Genomic DNA, 20,415 nt, shown 5'->3' with positions numbered 1-20,415 from the left:
TCGATTATATCAGTTCCTTTTAGTCTTTTATTTTTCAAATTTTAAAAACCAACAAAATTTGTAGAACAGGTTACACTACAGACCTGATCTGAGCCTCTTACCAAAAATGAAGTGCACAGTAGTTGTTTGCTTTTACAAATAAAAGGATATCACAATGTCTGAAGTAGTTAATAAAATCATCTACAGGACAAACTAATAGCTGGTCGTCCAATGCCATGAATTTTCCTCGAAGGAGCTTTGCTCTTTCCACTGCTCATAAGCGCCAATAGCGGACCGTTGTTACAAAAGGATTGTAATGTATTTGTTTCCAGTTAGCACAAGTTGCATGGCGGACGTATTGAGTGTGACCGGAAGAGAGGCGGGCTATCTGTGTGTATATGTGTGTATGGGAGGATGGTACCTGCTGCAAAATTATGGATAAAGTTCAACTGAGCAAATATACAGCTCTAACGATCCACTCATTATGGTGATGTAAGTAACGGACTAGAGAAAACAGCCGCTGCCTCGCTGTTTGCGCCTGCTAGCTTTAGCCTACATTGCTAGCTTCTAACCCTACATATTTTACGGTGTGGTGGTTTCTTAAATGGTGAATGAAGTTTGTTGTATTAAACGTCTTGTTTGCAGTCCCACAACAATCTTTTCCTCTTTTTCTTTTGCTGTGCAATACCAGGAGATTGACGGTAGATAAGATTGGTGGATGAGGTTTCATGTGTAAGGATCAGCCGATCGCCAATACCCTGCAATTAAGGAAATCGGCGCCGATCAAACGGCTGGTCGATTGGTGACCAACCGATTTTAAGGCTTTTTTTTTGGTTTGTGCAACTTTTGATTTCTTAATTATTAGTGTTGTATGGCTTGACAAGATCATGGAACCTTGAAGATAATCTGTACTGGTATGCTTATCAACTTCTGATTTGTTCACATTCCATAACATTTTTCCCATAGAAAATAATGAAAATAGAAATAATCTGTTCTAGGGTCAAACTGTTGCCTTCTGAAAACGTTTCAGAATTTTAACACTCTTTACATTCAAGCATAACTTTTTCTATGCTATTCTTATTATGGTCCTGCAAGCAAAGTGCAGCAGCCCATATTACTTTTCCAAATGTATTCTTTGTTGTTAAAATTATATTTTATTCTGCCGCAACTAATCCCGGATGAACGGTGCACAGAACCCCTTTATGTCACATGATTGGAGAGGTCTTGATCATGCGTAGCGTGCTATTTATAGTGTGCAACATTTTGTGTAACCGTGGCGAAGCAATTGACGAAAAACAGCTTATTCTGGTGCAACAACCACATTTAAGAGCTGCGCTGAACGCACGGGTGACAGTCCAGGAGTTTGGCTAAGCAGTTTGGCTAGCGATCGCTAGCTAGCACTGTTAATATATACTTAATGGTAGTACGGGAGGAGCTAGCATGTTAGTCAATATCTCTGAATTATCTGAGTATTTTATATTAAATTGTAAATAAACACAGTTTAGTAATTCTAAGGCAAAGTAAAAAAAACTAAATTGTACATATAACAGGCTCAGCATGATTATATTAATGATACAGTTGCAATGACATAAATATGTACAGTGTCATTGATATATCTTTCAATAAAACAAGCACAATTATTTTAACAGGCTGGACAATTTTTATTCACAATAACAATGTCAATATTGACAATGGAATGGTTGTAAAGCAACTCAAAACTAATATGTAGAGTACGATAAAAGAAACTGGAGAGTCCATTCATTTTCTGTCCCGCTTGTCCTCACTAGGGTCGCGGGGGTATGCTGGACCCTATCCCAGCTGAGCCTATCCCAGCGACATGGTCGCCACACCAAAACCCAACTTGTAGATTCTGCTGTTCTTGAAGACGTATGTGTTTGTCATTTGTTACTTATTTACTCAAAATCTACTCAAAATGATCTTATCTTTTATATGAAGCTGTACATAAAAACGACCCCTGAATTGAACCCGAGCGGTGTTTTCTTATCGGATTTCTGTGCTCATCATAACAAACACCATGTTCAAGCATGAGGGTGTTCATATGTGCACCTGGCACCAGGACACTCTCGGCCACAGTTCGATGATCAACTTTGCGGTCGTGTCGCCGTACTTGTGGCCACAAGTTTTAGACACTCGGGTGAAGAGAGGGGCGGCGCTATGAACCGATCACCACCTGGTGGTGGATTGGCTCTGATGGTGGGGGAGGATGCCCGTCAGACGGCAAAAATCACTCCATACTCTTTACTGTTCTTTGGTATTATCTTATCTAACTTATTGTGTGGAGATATGGGTAATAACTATAAAAGCAATCTTCACTCACTCAATGTAAAGATCGGTGAGGATAATTCATAATGCCTCAGATAGAGAACATACAAACCCTTCTATTTATTGTACTGTCATGCTTGTTTTTATTTTTAATTATTTATTTACTATTACATTGATTATTATATGGAATAATGTGACATGGAATGCAGGAAGTGAATAATATGTACTGTACAAGATGTGGAACGGATTGGGGGTTAGGATTAAATAAGCTTTGCTTCTTCCTACTCCTTTTGGTCATGCGGAACTGTGAAATGATTCATGAGATGTATTCCATTGTAACCTGCATGCATGTTAAAATCAAATTAAACCAAACCAAAACTGGGGGGAATGTGCTGGCGGGGAGGAGGCAAAACGTTAAGAACAGGTTATTAAATGCAGCTCACTTTCCTGTGTATAGTCTTGTATTATTATTATTGTGTTGTTCTGAGCGGCCGGGGCAGGCATGCACCCCAGTCCCTCAAAACTGTGTGAAAGGTGTTTGACCTCCATGTTTTTTGTTGATCTTTATTTTAGCCCAAAATTGAATTTAAAGTTCTATTAACTTTCGGCTTATTTGACTTTGATGGTTTCACTGCGCTTAAAACCTGAACACTTCAACTCTAGACAATTATTAATTACTGTATATTAAATGTATATTTGATCACCTCCACCACCAATAGGACAAGTGGAGAGGTTGTTTTCAGCACTGTGTTTACCAGACTAGTGCAGGATTGCATTCACTTTTGGCTGTTTGAGTGACTATATGCCATCGATGGTTCACAATGACCTGGAAGTTGCCTGTTCACTAACAAGCAAATAGACAATCACAAATATATTTGTTTTCAGTTTGGCCTTGGCTGATGTCTATTCTCAGTTATTCGAGTTGATCATTTTTTTGTTTATAGATTTGCTGGATGGATTCTCGTGGTTCTGCTGCCCTGGGGTCCACTCACCAACCACTTAAGTTACTAAATTTGGTCCCATGTCCAAAACTTTCCTGGTTGTGTCCTCTGAGGCTATGTGCTGTATGAGATTGGTCCTCTCTCTGCTTGTCTATCACGGCACACAATCTTGATTCAAACAGGTTTTAATGCAAGTAATACTCCGATGTATTTTGCAAACTTTGGCATCATCAGATAATGACTTTCTGCTGCCAGGTTTGAGGCCTGGAGGCATGATTGTGACTGGCATTGTCAGTGGATGAGCCCATATTAGGCTTTTATAGCTTCCTAAAAAGTTCCTCCATCTGACAGGCACTTTATTGGCCCATAAAAACCTGCCTGTGTGGTGGATTTTTTTTTTATTTGTTGCCAAAACCTGAGAAATGTTATAAAGTCCAAACAACTGAGTTCACAAAATCACAGTTGAATCTTCATACTTTTTATTCAATATGATTGAAAGCCCTAACCTGTCAGACATTTCTTTAGGATCCAGAGTGCAATCACAAGCCCCGTTCCTGCATCTCATTCTTCCTCCTCCTCTTTCGCTTTCTGTCGCATCTTCCCTCGGAAAGCCTCTGACAGAAGCTGTCACTTCTCCAGAGTGTTTGGATTGACACAACTATCAGCAGAAAGTGTGCCACCCTGACCTCTCGCTGCCCTGCAACCTAGATTGGTCTCGCTGTTATTTTGGAGAGGCTGCATTGAAATAAAGACTGAAAGCATTTGTCTTTTTAAGTGGGCTAAGCTGATGTGACACAAGCAGGATGCTTGCTAGCCTGTGAACTTCTTCTCCAATGTTTGGCAGTGGCTCCTCCCACATATGAGGCCTGCAACCACAGAGGAGCTGCAGAATAAGTATGTCCAAAAGGTTATGTTCACATTTAGCTACTTTTTAAAATTACATTTATCCTCAGCTCTTACACAATTTTGTCTGAAGACAGAAACAACATGCTCAATTTGGAGATCTTCTCATAGTACAAGTTAAGTTATTTCATCTTAATAGTAATATAGCATAATTAGTAGGGGTGTCGGAGATCTCGCGAGATTAAAATATGACGAAAAGAAAAGCTTTCTCGCGAGAGCAGGGCAGCCATAAGCCAGACTGTGAACTATGGCATCGCTGCTATGAATGACAATAAACAATATGGAAATAGCAGTGTGCAAGGCATTATTGGAAGCACACTTTAAACCTTGCAATCCAACCTACCTTGGTGTTCTCAGCGTCAGCGTGTGGATGTTTTTTCCATGGAAGTTGAACAGCTGCCACGCGTGTTAATATCCAAGCAGACGCTGTAGTAATTCTATACTTGATCAAAGTTACTAGATTTATCAGATCAAAATGTTCTGATCTGTCTGCACCCTTGATCACCGTTGCTGTTAATCACCATCAACATTAATAATGGCACCACCGAGTCTGCTCGGAGCAGGTGTCCGACTATATGCACCATGGTGGCCACAGCAAGTGGCTCCCTTGGCTCTATACTGTGGTTCTCCTGACCTCCGGAGCGGCACAAGAGCTGCCAGGAGTGTATGTCCGACTTGGAGGCGTAATGTGGCGACCATAACTCCGCTTTATAACACACCTTATACGTAGAGGAGATCTGTATTGACAATTTAGCGGCATGGTCGCTAGCAAGTGTGCATTAAAAGTGAGAGGCAGGAAGTGTTTCTTGCGTCATGCATTTATTCGGTCATTACCGTATTTTCCTATGTCACACTTAGTTTCATGGTTTGGCTGGTCCTACAACTTGTACTCCGGAGCAACTCGTATATGTTTTTTTCACACTGACATCCGCAAGAGGGCGCTCAGTCAGATTTTTTTGTACTTTTTTTAAAATTAATGTTAAAATGTTTCCTCGTCTCGTTCTCATTGACTCAATCTCATGCATCTCCTCGTCTGGTGAGTTGGGTGTCTCGTGACACCCCTATGTGTCGTTCTTTGGTCTTGACAAGTCACATTATTTTGGTTAGAGCACAACTCAAGGCCACGGCATTTTATGTGGCCCACGGAACTGTCATTAAAGTCGGGCCGTATCGCGGACCTCATCAAACAACGTGCTTATGATGATCTGCGGAGTAAGGTCATTCTGTCAGTTTCAAATAGTCATGTAGCTTTGCTAAAGTTAAGTGTTCACAGTATTATATGCAGTTTTGTGAAAAAGTGTTTGCCCCCTTCCTGATTTATGTTTTTGCATGTTTGTCACACTTAAATGTCTCAGATCATCAAATAAGTTTTAATATCAGTCAATGACAATACAACTGAACATAACATGCAGTGTTTAAATGAATTTTTTTGTTCTTAAGGGAGAAAAAAAATCCAAACCTACATGGCCCCATTAAAACATACAGTAGCTTAAGTGAGAGTAATTGTGATCTATCAGTCTGGAAAAGGTTATAAAGCCATTTCTAGAGCTTTGGGACTCCAACGAACCAGAGTGAGAGAACGAACTGCAGGCCTCACTTGGCTCAGTTAAGGTCAGTGTTCATGATTCCACCATAAGAAAGACACTGGGCAAAAACGGCCTGCATGGCAGAGTTCCAAGGTGAAAACCACTGCTGAAGAAACTTTCAGGCTTGACTCAATTTTGCCAGACAACATCTTGATGATCCCCAAGACCTTTGGGAAAATACTCTGTGGTCTGACGAGATAAAGGTTTAACTTTTTGGAAGGTGCGTGCTCATTACATCTGGCGTAAAAGTAACGCCTCATTTCAGAAAAAGAACATCATATCATCAGTAAAATATGGTGGTAGTAGTGTGACCTCAAGCAGAAATCAACTTGGGTGCTGCTTCAGGACGTTGATCCAAAACACACCAGCAAGTCCACCTCTGAATGGCTGAAGAAAAACAAAATGAAGACTTTTGAGTGTCCTAATTAAAGTCCTGACCTGAATCCTATTGAGATGTTGTGGCATGACCTTAAAAAGGTGGTTCATGCTGGAAAACACTCCAATGTGACTGAATTACAACAATTCTGCAAAGATGAGAGGTCCAAAATTCTTCCACAGCGTTGTAAGAGACTCATTGCAAGTTATCGCAAACGCTTGATTACAGTTGTTGCCCCCTAAACCTAATACCTGGTTTAGGGGGCAATCACCATTTCACACAGGGCCATGTAGGTTTGGATTTTTTTTCTCCTTCAATATTAAAAAGTTTCATTTAAAAACTGCATTTTGTGTTCAGTTCTGTTGTCATTGGCGAATATTTAAATTTGTTTGATGACCTGAAACATTTAAGTGTGACAAGCAAGATTTCACGAGATTAAAATGTGACCAGATTTCTCGTTCAGAAAAAAAAAAGTCTCATGAGCACTAGGCCTGGGACAATAACATAAATTAATCACACAATAAATGAAAATGAACTTGATAACAGATAATGTGTCTGTTTTCCTTGTCTCTTGCCTCCAAACAGGCAGGAAGATAGTTCATTCTGTGCATTGGTTTCAGCACCTTGGCGCATATGTCCCATAGAACAACGGCATGAATGGAGTGAGCCCTTTTGTCAGTCTTATAGTCTTTTTGTCTCGGTGGGTGGAGGCCAAACCCATTGTTTTCTGCGTCCTGATTGGCTGTAGGCCATTGTCAATCAATCTCCTTTGTGCTGCCCTGCCATGTCTCCTGTGTCATCGCTAGCTGGCTTACTTGCTAGCTTAGAGAGTACTGCAGCAATATGTTTTTTAACAAGGATACAAAAACGCTACAGTACAGCGGAACAGCACCATTGATCATTAAAATTCAAAGAAAGTTTTTGAACTTTTTTGAGTGTTTAAACAAGAGAGAAATGTGAGAAAATGTTACTGCCTTTCTGTGTATAAAATGTATAAAGTGTATAAAATGTATGGTCAGGGGTTTTACAGCCTTAAAACATATATAATAATTGTAAAAAAATAAAAATAAGTTGGCTACTTTGCGGATTTCAACATATCCCCCGTGATAAATGAGGGAACACTGTGTATATCTACATACTTTTTACAATTGCTTTTCATTGTACTTTTCTTAAAAGTAAATTTAAAATCTAGTCTCGTTCTCGTAGACCCATTTACTCTCTCATCTCGTTGCGTGAACGGAGTGTCTCGTGACACCTCTAACAACCCATGAGACTGTCACACATAAGTCACCTGTCTGTCACCTCACGACAGCTTCTATATTTCCTCTAGCATAGTACTGCCTCCCACCTTCTATTCTTCTGGCTCCCGTTTACCTTGAAACCACATTTAACCCCCCCCCCCCCCCCCCCCCCCCCCCCGCAGTTTCCCCCTTCATTTTCCAGTTTTTTTCCCACATCTTACTGACGCCCCAATACATTTATCCTGAAGGGCATGGCGGGGACTTTTTCTGAATACAGCTTTGTGGGCTGTGTTTGTGTGTCAAACTCTATAGGACCTCTGTAAGCTTAATACCCTGGTCAATAAACCTTTTGCCCGCTGACCCGGTGGCTTCCTACAGACACGCCGAGATTACTGACGTATGTACACGGCATCAGACACGAAGGAAGCCATTCCAGTGTCAATGTCAAACCTAATTTCTTTGTCTGTCATGTAAAAAGAACGGAAAGCTCATTGTGTTTACAAACAACTTGAAATAATCAATTTCTAAATCATCATAAAACCTTGTGTTGCATATTGCATGACCCCCTTTTGTATCGAACTTATGTAACTACATGTGACCTCTCTGCTTGCAGCATTGAAACACAGTGCAAGGTTCCTTTGCCTTTGGCCAAAATATTCTGATTTCTTTTACCAGCATTCTACCTAATGGACACACATACAGTATGCACACATGTGAACCTTATTGGCAGTACTTACCTAGAGCAGTTTCTTTAGCTGATACATACTCATAATCTCACATGCACACAATCTCACGCACACACGCACACACACACACACACACAGCATCCTCTGTGTTTCCCCTCCACCCCAAAGCATGTCCCCAAAACCTTACATTTTGTCACACATCACATTATATCAAATTGCATTTAGTCAAAAAGTCACCCATGCTTGTCAAAGCTGCCTTATGTAAGCAACCTCCTCAAGTCCAGGAGCTGCACCCCTCAGCAATCTGTATTAAACAGCACAGGCACCCGCTCATTTCAGAAGCACAAAGCAGTCATCATTACTAGTCAGAGGGAAATGCTACAGTGGACCCTCACATTTTGAAGAAATATAGACCTCTGATTTGATCAAATTTTGAATCATGTTTTCAATTGAAGAATACAGTGGGACCTTGGTTAGTGCATGCCCCGATTAGCATGTTTTTCGGTTAACGTTGAAAATGTACGCCGCAATTGCGTGCATTCTCCGGTTAGCACACAATATGGCACGTCTTGTCGTGTTCTTAATACAGTGCGAGAGTCCAGCTGTGTTCTTAATATATTTTTTATCACATGGCCTCTTTCCTTGTTAGCATCCTATTAGCTAGCTAAACAAAATCACAACCGGATCTGGGAGTTATGTCTCTCACCTATGACGTTATCAGCGGTTGACTCTCAAAAATGTTAACACGAAACACGTTTTTATAGTTTCACAATGATAGTTTTACATAAACAATTTGAAATGTTCATTGTTCAATGTTCAAACTTCTTAAAGAGGGTCAGGGTTATGGAACAAAAAAAGTCAAGTGGTAGACCCAAACAAATTGTTCATGGCCCTGAGCCAGAGATTCGATTGGCTGAAGGCCTTTTGTCCTTGAACGGCACAAAATTGCCCATTTGGAATTTGCACGAGAGCACCAAACATTGGACAAGAAGAAAGTTTTATTCTCTGATGAAAAAAAATTATGTAACCTTGACGGTCCTGATGACTTCCAACGTTACTAGCATGACAAGGAGATCCCACCTGAGATGTTTTCTCACACGCCACAGTGGAGGGGGCGCCATCATGATCTGGGGTGCTTTTTCCTTTAACGGAACAATGGAGCTTCAGGTTGTGCAGGGGCGTCAAACGGCAGTTGGCTAAGTGGAGATGTTGCAGGGGGCATCCCTCGTGACTGAAGGCCCTCTTCTCACTGGGTTTTTCAACAGAACAGTGTTATAGTTCACAATGCCCGCCTGACAAAGGGTCGTTCTTTTGGACCATCCTGCGTGTTCCCCTGATCTAAATCCAGTTGAGAACATTTGGGGATGGATGGCAAGGGAAGTATACAAAAATGGACATCGGTTTCAGACAACTGACGCCCTCCTTTAAGTCATCTTCACCACGTGGAGCAAACATTCCCACCATTTCCATTCCTGGAAGCACTAGCATCAAATATCCCCAAACCAATTTTTGAGGTGATTAACAAGAATGGCGCAGCTACTCATTACTGAGTCCTGTTTTGAAAAATTGTAAATTATCTATTTTAGGGGTTTTTTTTTTTTTTTTGTTTGTTTGTTTAAGCTATGGTCTTAAACTTTTGATCAGCTGATGAACAGCCTATTTCAATTTAATGCCTGCTTGCAATAAAATGCTTACTATGTCTCCTTCCCATTTCTTCAATTTTTGCATTTTGAAGCTTTACTTAGAACTTCTCCAACAGTGCAAAAAGTGAAATCTTGCAATTTTTCAACCGATCTTAGAATTTTGATCAGGAGAGTGGCCAGACGGATGTTTAGGATTGTTTGACCTTGGCAGAGGTCTTTTCTCTACTCTATTACAATGTTACCATTGTGGTTTCTCCCAACAATTTCTTTCTCCTCGAGGTACACCTTATGACACAAGAAGACCAACCTGTATTTATTAATAAGTGACCTAAAAAAAAACATGTGAAGCTTTGTGAACTGGGGAGATGGAGCGGAGAAATTTGGTCCATTCTTCTCTCCACCGCTTCTTCCTCCTGCTCCTCCTCCTCCCCAGTAGTATTAATTAGCAACAGCAGATGAGTGAAGAAAGGGAGCCTGAAGGGAGAACAGGTTCATGTCAGGTTAGCTTGCACTGATATGAGAACGTCTTTCACTGTCTGTGTCCCTTTCTTACACACAAATAAGAAGGTGCATCACAGAAGTAGATTTTTTATATTCACGCGCACAGTCACATTTTGTATCGGTCAGATTGTGTCAGCCTTGGCCCCACCCCATCCATTAAATTTTGGATGTGTTTTTTTATTCACGCATGCGTAACTGTGACCCACAGACCCTCCTGTCCTCAACAGGACTGCTCTACCTTCAAGTGTCCCAGTGTTGATGGTGGCTTAGACAAATCTGACTCAGTGCGTATGTGCTTTGTTATATACCCACTCAGGGCTGGCCCTGGACAAAGTTGGGCCTGAGCACAGGGGCGCCTCCAGGATTTCTGGGCCCTGTGAAGAAAATGCCATTGGGCCCCCACCTGGGGAGCTGTGGTCACCACATCTTTAGGACCTAACTGACCCCTAAAAGCTATTTGTATACAATTTGACTTCAACCTGAATTAAATTAGATGCATGTTTAGGAGCAATACGAATACATGGGAAACAAATTATTTTAGTGTAAAATAACAAATTAAGAGAATCATTTTTACAAACTGTCCAGGGGTTTGATCCCACCAACAGTTGTAACATTACATCAGCAGGTGAATTCTGCCATTTTATTCTCTTATTCTGCTCTTCTCCTATTTGCAGTGTGTCATCGAACATAATAATATGACAGCACAATAAATACACCATTGTAAATGTCAGATGGGCCAGACTAAGCGACAAAATGAGCCCATGAAAATCACTACTTAACTATTTTGTACAGACAGTGTTTGATAGACAGTTGTGGAAACACTGTGCGGCCTTCACATATGTGACAGATTTCTAAAGAAGGGGCAACTGTAAATGTAATGTGCTTATTGTGTTAATTGGAAACATTTCCTTCCTGTAAGGTCACTTCTTCTGACAACATTCCTTTTCCTCCCTTTTCCCTTGCAGAATTCAATACGACACAACCTGTCCTTGAACAAGTGTTTTCTGAAAGTGCCTCGCTCCAAAGATGACCCTGGGAAAGTAAGTCATTGGCCAACAATGTAACTTGCCTGAAAAGCTTGCTGTGAATGTTGCACAACGAATGCATTAAGCTGTTTCCAGCAACAACGTGATGAACATGCCTGTGATTACTTTTCACATGTTTAGATGCCCTCATGCCACATTTGTGCACTCGGGCAGGAGGTTGTGCCGCGTTGCCGGGATTTTGGAGCCATTGAAAAATGAATTAGAGGGAAGATGTTTAAATAATTCACAGTGAATCCTTGAGCTGGAGTAGTCGGCAAAGACACACAAAGCGAGCAGCTCCTCCTTGTTTAGACGGACTCGAACCTGACCGGCACCTTAATTCACACCCAGGATCGAAGAGGTCGATAGCGAGAACGTAACGCGGACTGTTTGAAGCCATTGAGGGGGGTGAGAAGCTAAATCATGCATGTGCTTACGTTAATTGGCTGTGCACTGTTCAGTGATGTGGGACTGAGAGACAGGGGGAGGAGATGAGGCGAAGATGAGGGAGTTAAGAAAGAGAGGAGGGAAGATGTTGGGGGGAAAAAAAGCTCTGAGTGTGTTTGCGTGTGTGCGTGTGTGTGTCTGCGCGAGTGTGTGTGCGTGGCCCGAATCCTCCTCCTGAATTTCTCTTTGTTGCTTTGGACCTCCTTGGAAAGGGAAGAAAAAAAAAACTGAAAGGGAGAGAGACCAGGAGGAAATCAAGCAGACTCAAAGCAATTGATTTGCTCCTCTCTTATTGTGTATTTGGGAGGTGCTGTTTATGAGTGGAGGAAGGAAACAGCAGCAACCATGTAAAAGTGGAGGAACTTAACTGGGTGGAGACGTGGAAAAACAGTAGATGAGAACATCTTCACTGTCTTCACTGACAATAGGCCTCAGAACATGAACATGTCCTCCACATTTACAGTATATATCTGAAGGAGTGGGGAAAAAACACTGCTGATCAACGTATCAATGCAGTCCCACGTAGGCGGAATCCCAATTCTACCCCTCGTCTTACCCTTTACCCCTAGGTTTTGCACTTCATGAGATTCAAGTGGTGTCCCAATTCTCCTTAAATCGAGGTGTAAGGGGTAAGTTCTAAGGGGTACACACCCCTTGAAAACAAGTGTGGTCATTGACCACACTTGAAACGAACGGGTAGGCGGAGCTACATCACCCGCTGAGAAGATGGAAGCGTGGAGACCGAAAGAAACATATAAATGTAAGTAATTATGCATAATTATTCAGTTTCACAGTAACGTCACTCATGGTTTATTATGTAATCAATCATTTGCTACTCCACGTAAATACTTGTATTTGCCATGTTTTGAATTGTTGGTTCTTGCAAGTTATAACTAACCGGCTAACACGGATATGTGACTTCACTGCAATCTACTGCATTTAATTAATGATTAGACAATGATTAGATAACGACCACATTAGCCTGTTTGTTGTAAGTTGTATTTTAAAATAAGTTGCTCGCTAGCGAGGGGAATCTACATTACTGAACTGGCTGAGATAGTGCCACGTTTGTGTCCGACTAAAGCGCCCCCTTTTGCCGCCATGGCGGGTGGATATATCCCCCGCTCTATACTCCCAAGCGCGGAGGCTGTTCGGATGCACCTCGGCCGGCCATGGAAGGTGGCTAGCCCCGCTCCAGAGTGTACAGTGATGTTGGCGTTTTCTAATCTAGACATTCAACGCAGCACATCGCAGTGAAGTCTGTTTCCTGTGAATCATAGCCACCCTAGTCCACCAACAACTGTCATGGTGTGACATGTTAACTGTATTCAGCATACAGTATGGATGGTCAGGAAATGAGCTAAATAAAACATGTAAACAACATGGCCATATGTGGACAGCACACCACATTATCAAACTTTATTCAACTTTTGGAATCTACCGTTGTCCCGTTTATTTTTTTTACTATCACTCTATATTTGTTTTCAGCACACTATTACTATACTACTATTACTATTATTATTGTATTTACAGTGAGTTAATAGTTGTAGCCCATCATTCATGCATATGTGTCATTCCTGCAGGAGATGCTGAGCCAAGTGAAGTCGGCTGCTACACAGTACAACACTCCAGGACCTTTCAAAAGCTACAATCTCAGTATGGAAAAGTCAAATACAACAAATGCAATTATGGACTTTCTTACAAAACAATCTGAGGACATCAACAACAGGAGGAGAGCGGGGCCAAAACAGGTTTCTAAACCTTGAAATGATACTTGATAAGGTTGATACATTTGTTGATGATGTTTGTTATGTTGTTATTTCTATTTCACGTGTATATTTGCTACATTTTCTATTTTCAGAAATGTTGTTACAGTGCTGGATGTAAGCTGTTTATTACAATTGTTTGTTGTTTTGCAATAAATGTCACAGTTTGTACAAATGTGTGCCTTTTAAAAAAAAAATAGGTGTTGTGAGGTAGCTATATACATGTACAGTAACATTGAAATCATGCAGACATGTATGCACCTTACTTTATGGACGGAAACATGTATTATGAACAATTTAATTAGCTCATCTGCCTATCTCACAGCCAGCAGGTGGTAAAGGGTGATGATGTAATAAGAATCAAGTGGTGTCCCATTTCTTAGTGGCTTCTTCCCCTTGGCCCTAGGTTTTAAGGGGTAGGGGTAAGGGGTAAGACAAGGGGTAAGATGAAGAGGAAGGGCTAAAGGGTAGAATTGGGCTTCAGCCTTAGTCTACAATAACAGCACAGCAATTTCCTTACTTCAAGTAAGTAGAGCTGAGAATTATGTCGTTTCCAGTGTTCCCTTGTTTATTGTGGGGGATAGGTTCCCAAAATAGCCCGCAATAAATGAAATCCGTGAAGTAGCTTTTTGTTTGCAATGATTAAATGTTTTAAGGCTGTAAAACCCCTCAGAATACACTTTATACACTTTTCTCGGACATGTACACATTTTCTCACATTTCTCTCTTGTTTAAACTCTCTCAAAGTTCAAATTTCGTTTGAATTGTAATGATCAATCTCTTGGGCACAGGAAGTTATGAAGTGACTCACCGTGTTCACTCCTCTGACGTGCCTCGTCCCGGCGTCGTTCAGCTGTAGCGTTTTTGTATCCTTGTTAAAACATATTGCTCCTGTTGTAGTATTTTACACCTCCTTGTACTCCTCCATGAACCAAAGATTCCTTTACAGTATTCCATGATCGCTAACAAACATGAAACACGGCAGTGGTGCACGTAGGAGATTGATTGATTGACAATGGTCTACTGCCAATCAGAACGCAGAACACAATAGGCAGGTTCTCCCTTAGCCAATCAGGACTGTTGTGTCTCTATATTTAGCCGGCTGACGAGGTGGAGGGACGACGTCTTTACTCCAGCGGCACACGTCTTCAACTCTCACATACTCGCACAACTCTCACACAGTCTACAACAACCTTTACTGTTGTAAATACAACAGCAGACAGACACAACAGATCACCGATAGATTGCTCAAATACACCACAAGGACGCAGAACACAATGGCGTTCATGTGCTGTTAAAAACATATATGCAAAATTGCTCTTAAAAAAAACTCCGCACAACAGCGAATCTGCGAAAAACACGCGATTTAGCGAGGGAACACGATATAACAATAATAGGGCTGTATGTAGGAGAATACCTTTGTATATTTTTGAGAAAAGGTGTGTAGTCTTGGGAAAATACCTGTGAAATGTGATAATTCATGCATCCGTCTGAGCCAAGCTGCCACTGGCTCTCGATACCCGGCATACAGTCACAATAACAGACAAAAGGCAAACATGTACACAAATTGCTTCAAAGTCCTGATATTGATAATAAGTTCATGTTGATGTCCCAAAAGACTGAGTGTGTCATTATTTTTTAAACAAATTATTATTTTAGTAAACAAAGAGCATTGCTCCTTGTCAAGCTGATAATAAACTGTTGTTCTGTATTAAGGCATAATCATAAATGAAATCTGCCATTGTTCACATACAGTGGAACCTCCATTAGCGTACATCCCAGATAGCGTACAATATGGTCGTATTATTAACGGTGTTCTTAATTGAATTTTATTACAAAGTATCCATCCCCGGACAAAGGTAACTAAAACCGGAAGTCAGCGCCGTTGCCCGTCTATGATGTCATCAGCAGTTGACTCTGTAGTAGGGTTAGGCAATATGGACTTTAGCATGTATTGCGATATTTTTGGGATGTATCACGATATGACAATGTAATTAAATTCAGCGGAGGCTTGTATAAAAAGCTACAAACCTTAACCCATACAGTATAATTAAATACTCTTGTCTCAAATTTTCTCAAAAATCACAGGTATTGATTTATTGGTAACAAACTGCAATACAGCAAGTGCATTTAGTGTCTACCAAACTAGATCAGTGCAAAATATTCAGAATTCAAGTATACAGTTTAGCAGCAACTGAAAATTGCAAAACAGTAATACGATAATACAGTTAATATTGTCCTTTTCACATTAAGTATAAAGGCATCATGTCTTTGGCTAAATAATATGCCACAGCATCAGTCAGTTCATCAGTCAGCCATTGTTTACTTTTCTTGTCATAAGCAAAGCCGCGAACAAAAGCGTTTAGTATTTTTGACTGGGTGAGTGTAGACGTGCTCCCTGACTCTGTCTCTCTCGTACTCGATTCTGTGTTTGCGCTTGAGATGGTAGAACTAATTTGTCATGTTGTCACCTCTTGCCGTCACCGTTGCTTTGCAAACTTTTCATATTATGGTCTCTTGCTCCACATCTCACATCTGCTCTATCGAAACCAAACCACTTCTATATTACAGAGTTACCTCCCCGTTTAAAAACAAGGTCTTCGTCTAATCTCCGCTTCTCCTCTGCCTTCAGCCATGCTCAGTTTCTCTCTTTTGTCACAGTTGGACCATGTTGTGGTACACATGAGGCACGCAGTTGCAGGACAACCAAATAATCAACTCTGCTTTTTTCCCTTTAAAATTGATCATTTATACCGGTATACGTCATTTTCTTATTAATGGAAGAATTTATACCGATATACCGGTATATAAACATTATCGCCCAACCCTACTCTGTCGTTCTTTGCTAACCAACACAGTTACGCCACAAGTCTCTGCTTTTTTTTTGGTCATGGCTGCAAAATAATCCACAATGGAGCCAGTGTTAAAATTATGCCAAATAGCTGCTTCCAACAAATGTAATTGTTCATTTCAGGGTTCCTATTGGGCCATAGACACCAACCCTAAGGATGACACAGCACCCAGCAGGCCAAAGAAGAGGCCACGCTCTGGAGAAAGAGTAAGTTGTGTTTCCACTGCTCTGTTTGTCTCATAATCTCATAAGATTCATGTTCAAAATTGAAGGTTCTGGGAAAGATATGGTAAATGATACAAAGTGTAACGATAATAAGATAATGTAGTAATGCTAATGCTAATGGTTGTATTTGTTTTGGATGTGCTTCACAAGTTACAGTGAGGAACATGACATGATTTCTTTTGGACAATCCAACATGTCGGAAAATAAGTAGGATCCATTTGGCCCCTTTTCCATGTCTCAGGAATTACTGATCATCATTGATTGCTGATAGCTTAAATGTTACCACTTTCTAATAGGGAACGAAAAGAATAGAGCATATGTTAGATGGCTCATGCACTGATGAAGGAAAAGCAAAAAAGAAAGAATAAAAAAGTGAAACAAATAAATGTATGAGTACATGAATAAATAATAGATAAATAAAAAGGATTACAAATTCTAAATAAATAAGAAAAAGAAAATAAAATTGATTGAAGCTTAATGCATAATAGATGCTGTATGTATAAATGAATGCAGAAGTGATGAAATAAGGATAGATGAATGAATGAATGAATTCAGGTTAAATTATATCTGACGGTATGGTTATCAGCTGCCTTCTTCTTCCGTATATCTTGTAAAAACCATATGCTTGGCGTGCCACTGTTCTGGAGAGCAACAACTGCACAACTACATTATTCAATGAATCAATCAATCAAAGCGATTTATTTAGATCGTGTTACATGTGTTACAAACGGGATCAACTTTTGAGTACAAATCAACATATCACGACTTGCACTTAAGCACGAAGGTTAACATGTTTGAAAGGAGCAGAAAGAAGCAGAGCTTGTCTTGTGCTGTTTCTTAGACTGCACGGCTTATATAGGCACATTGTTTAAGTTACTTGCTCTACACTACAATGTGTTTGTCTTATTCTGTATTAAGTATAGTATAGTATCGTATATCTTGCCACTTTATCTTATATATACTTAATGTGTGATTCCCAGCTCATTGAATATTTAAATGCAGAAAACAAGTTACAATTAAATATTTTCATGAAATGTGTTTATTTGCATATGTTGGTATGGACATCATGCTTCGGTCCATACCAACATGTATTGCATAATTGCATGCATGAGTGAACACAGCCCCTTTTTCCGGTGGGGAAAAAATAATTTGCCTCCAAAAAAATAAAAGGGTTTAAATTTAAGGGAAAGTAATAAACTGTGATGCCAAATGAGAATTTTTGTTCTGTTTTCTTCTATGCTGCAATACCCAGATTATTCCGGCAACATTGGTCTTGTTGGACATGGTTTAATTGTTGGACCGTACTTTTTCTGCAACAACATCAACGGTGACGATTATTATTATTATTCTTACTTTCAGAGGAATGCCGCGTTTTCATTTTCAAGGAAATGGTCGGTTGGCACTTGCTTGTTGGGCCCAAGATGGCACTCCACCACACCGGAGAACTGTAACTGATTGGCTGACAGAGCTCTTTGGTGACCATGTTATTGGTTTGAACCGCCCAGTGGAATGGCCACCGAGGTCACCTGATTTGACACCGCTGGACTTTTTTCTGTGGGGCCATCTCAAATCAAAAGTGTATATGACACCACCACATGACCTTGATGACATTGAACAGCGAATCAAAGCTGAAGTTAACATCCTCCGGAGGGACAGGGGAATGATCAGGCGAGCAGTGCAGGGCATGCGGAGGAGAGTGCAACTGTGCAAATGGAGGTCATGTTGACGACTAAGTTGATAAAAATATACATCCATTACCCCACTCCAAATAATTTTTTGGAGGATTTGTATTTTTTATTTTTTTTTGCTCACCGGAAAACAGGCCTGTATTCAGTCATGCGTGCAATTGTGTAATACATTTTGGTATGAACCAAAGGATGATGTCTAAACATATGCAAATACAGAAATTTCATGAAAATATTCAATTGTAACTTTAGTGGCTACTTTTTGGAGAGTCTACTTTTTTTTTTTCTATGCCGCTTATCCTCATTAGGGTCGTGGGGGTATGGTGGAGCCTACCACAGCTGACTTTGGGCTTTTACATCCTGGACTGATCACCCGCCAATTGCAGGGCACATATATACAAAGAACCACTCACATTCATTCAGAATTCAGAGTTGCCAATTAACCTAACATGTATGTTTTTGGAATGTGGGAGGAAACCGGAGTGCCCGATGCCCAGTTCGAACCCAGTTCTTCCTGATCTCCTGACTGTGTAGCCAACATGCTAACCACTCGGCCACCGTGCGGCCCACAGAACTGGAACATATGTATTTAAAATAATTAACAAAAAATAACAGTTCTTAATGCAGTCTACGGTGGTTAATCCTGCGACTCATGTCATAAGACCATCAATATTTTCTTACAAAAACAAAAACATATTGCTGCCATCCACCTCCTTTGAACCGAAGATTCATTTACAAGCTAGCAGGCAAGCAAGCTAGCGATGACACAGGAGACACGGCAGGGCGGCACGAAGGAGATTGATTCACAAGGTTGTACAGCCAATCAGGACACAGAAAACAAATGGGCGATGAAGACAGACAAGCAAGGGAAGAGAGAAAGAGAGAGACACTCAACTTCCCACAATGCAATTCTTCTTAAAGGGCCAGGCTCGGCCTGTAAGAGCGTTCACATGCTGTAATAAACAAAAAGAAGCACACAAAAAACAGGGAATCCGCAAAAGGTGAACCACGACAGAGTGAGTGAACACTGTATAGCAACTGTTGCTCAGTAGTTGTTGTTTGTTGTTCAGTGGAAAGTAAATGGTTTATACCACTTATCCTTGGCCTTGCGTTGTTAAACAATGACATTTACAAATCATTAAGTTATGATATTCACGTTAACGTCAAAAATGTACTTAAATAATGTTATGTGCTTACACATTAGTTCGATAGTTGCAAAGCCTTGTGAAATACACATTAAATCCACATGTGACAGGATGCAAAACTCGACTAGGGCACACGTCTTGTCACACCGCCGCTTGATGCTAAAGGTAGCAAATGTCAGTGCTAGCTATGCCGGGATGTTTAAGTTGCCCGAATTTTGGAAACACAGTTCATGTTTGTGGTTTCAGCACATCAAAGCCTAGTTCCAACTGCAAGGAATAACGCAGGACATGACAAAGTATTTCCACATAGTGGCCGTGCTGGACCTCCACTTTCTCTCATACCGTAGGACAGTATGACGGACTATTTTAGCGGTTTTGAAACCGGTATACCTTGAAACTGGTAACCGGCCCATGCCAACGTGGCACTATGTTCTGTTATTCTGCGTGGGCTAATGATTTTCGGGTATAGACCCATACTGTACATTGTATTGTTTTTTTGCTTGTTAGGTTTCAGAATATCGATGTTGAAGTCCCCACATATAAACATTACTTTTGGTTATTCTCTGTGAAGGTTGCTTTGTTCCAGGCCGTACACCTCTCTATACTTGACTTTGGTGTAAGCGGCTTACAAGCACATTTTTACTTTTTTTCTTTACAGACTGCAGTCATTATGCAATCTAGTGTGGTTTTAATAACAAGTGACTTTTTTTTTCTTTCTTTCTTTGTTTTTTCATGTACATTGTGTTATGCTCAGCATCACTTCTGGTGTGACTGTTTGTTTCTGGTTTCTCTGGTTCCGGTGTCTATGGTCTTATTTTGTTATACTTCGGGTTTGGTTCTGTTCTGTTCTTGTTTGCCTTTCTTAATTACGCCTGCGATTGGCTGGCGACCAGTCCAGGGTGTACCCCGTCTCTCGCTCAAAGTCAGCTGGGATAGGCTCCAGCATACCCCTGCGACCCTAGTGAGGATAAGCGGCATATAAAATAGATGGATGGATGGATGGAATTAATTATGCGCACCTGCCGCTACATTTGAGTGTTGTGCCGTTTAGTTTTTCCAGTGCCTTGATCCAGGGTCAGAGCATTGTGCATTGTTTTGGTCATGCTTGCTGCATGTTCATTTTGTGCTTGCT

General features: G+C 40.7%; 1 protein-coding gene across 3 annotated transcripts in view; it reads left to right on the top strand.

Annotated features, from left to right (window-relative positions):
* Window positions 1–20,415, top strand: part of LOC129190036 (forkhead box protein J3-like) — a 148,678-nt gene that overhangs the window by 68,121 nt on the left and 60,142 nt on the right. For all 3 annotated transcript variants that reach the window (XM_054792390.1, XM_054792471.1, XM_054792556.1), the window contains 2 exons: window positions 11,105–11,179; window positions 16,352–16,435. In XM_054792390.1, the coding sequence (XP_054648365.1) occupies window positions 11,105–11,179; window positions 16,352–16,435 (159 nt within the window). The remainder of the gene's footprint in view (window positions 1–11,104; window positions 11,180–16,351; window positions 16,436–20,415) is intronic.

Source organism: Dunckerocampus dactyliophorus, chromosome 1 (genome assembly GCF_027744805.1).
Source record: "Dunckerocampus dactyliophorus isolate RoL2022-P2 chromosome 1, RoL_Ddac_1.1, whole genome shotgun sequence".
Classification (NCBI taxonomy): domain Eukaryota; kingdom Metazoa; phylum Chordata; class Actinopteri; order Syngnathiformes; family Syngnathidae; genus Dunckerocampus; species Dunckerocampus dactyliophorus.
This window is presented reverse-complemented; position numbering and strand designations above follow the sequence as displayed.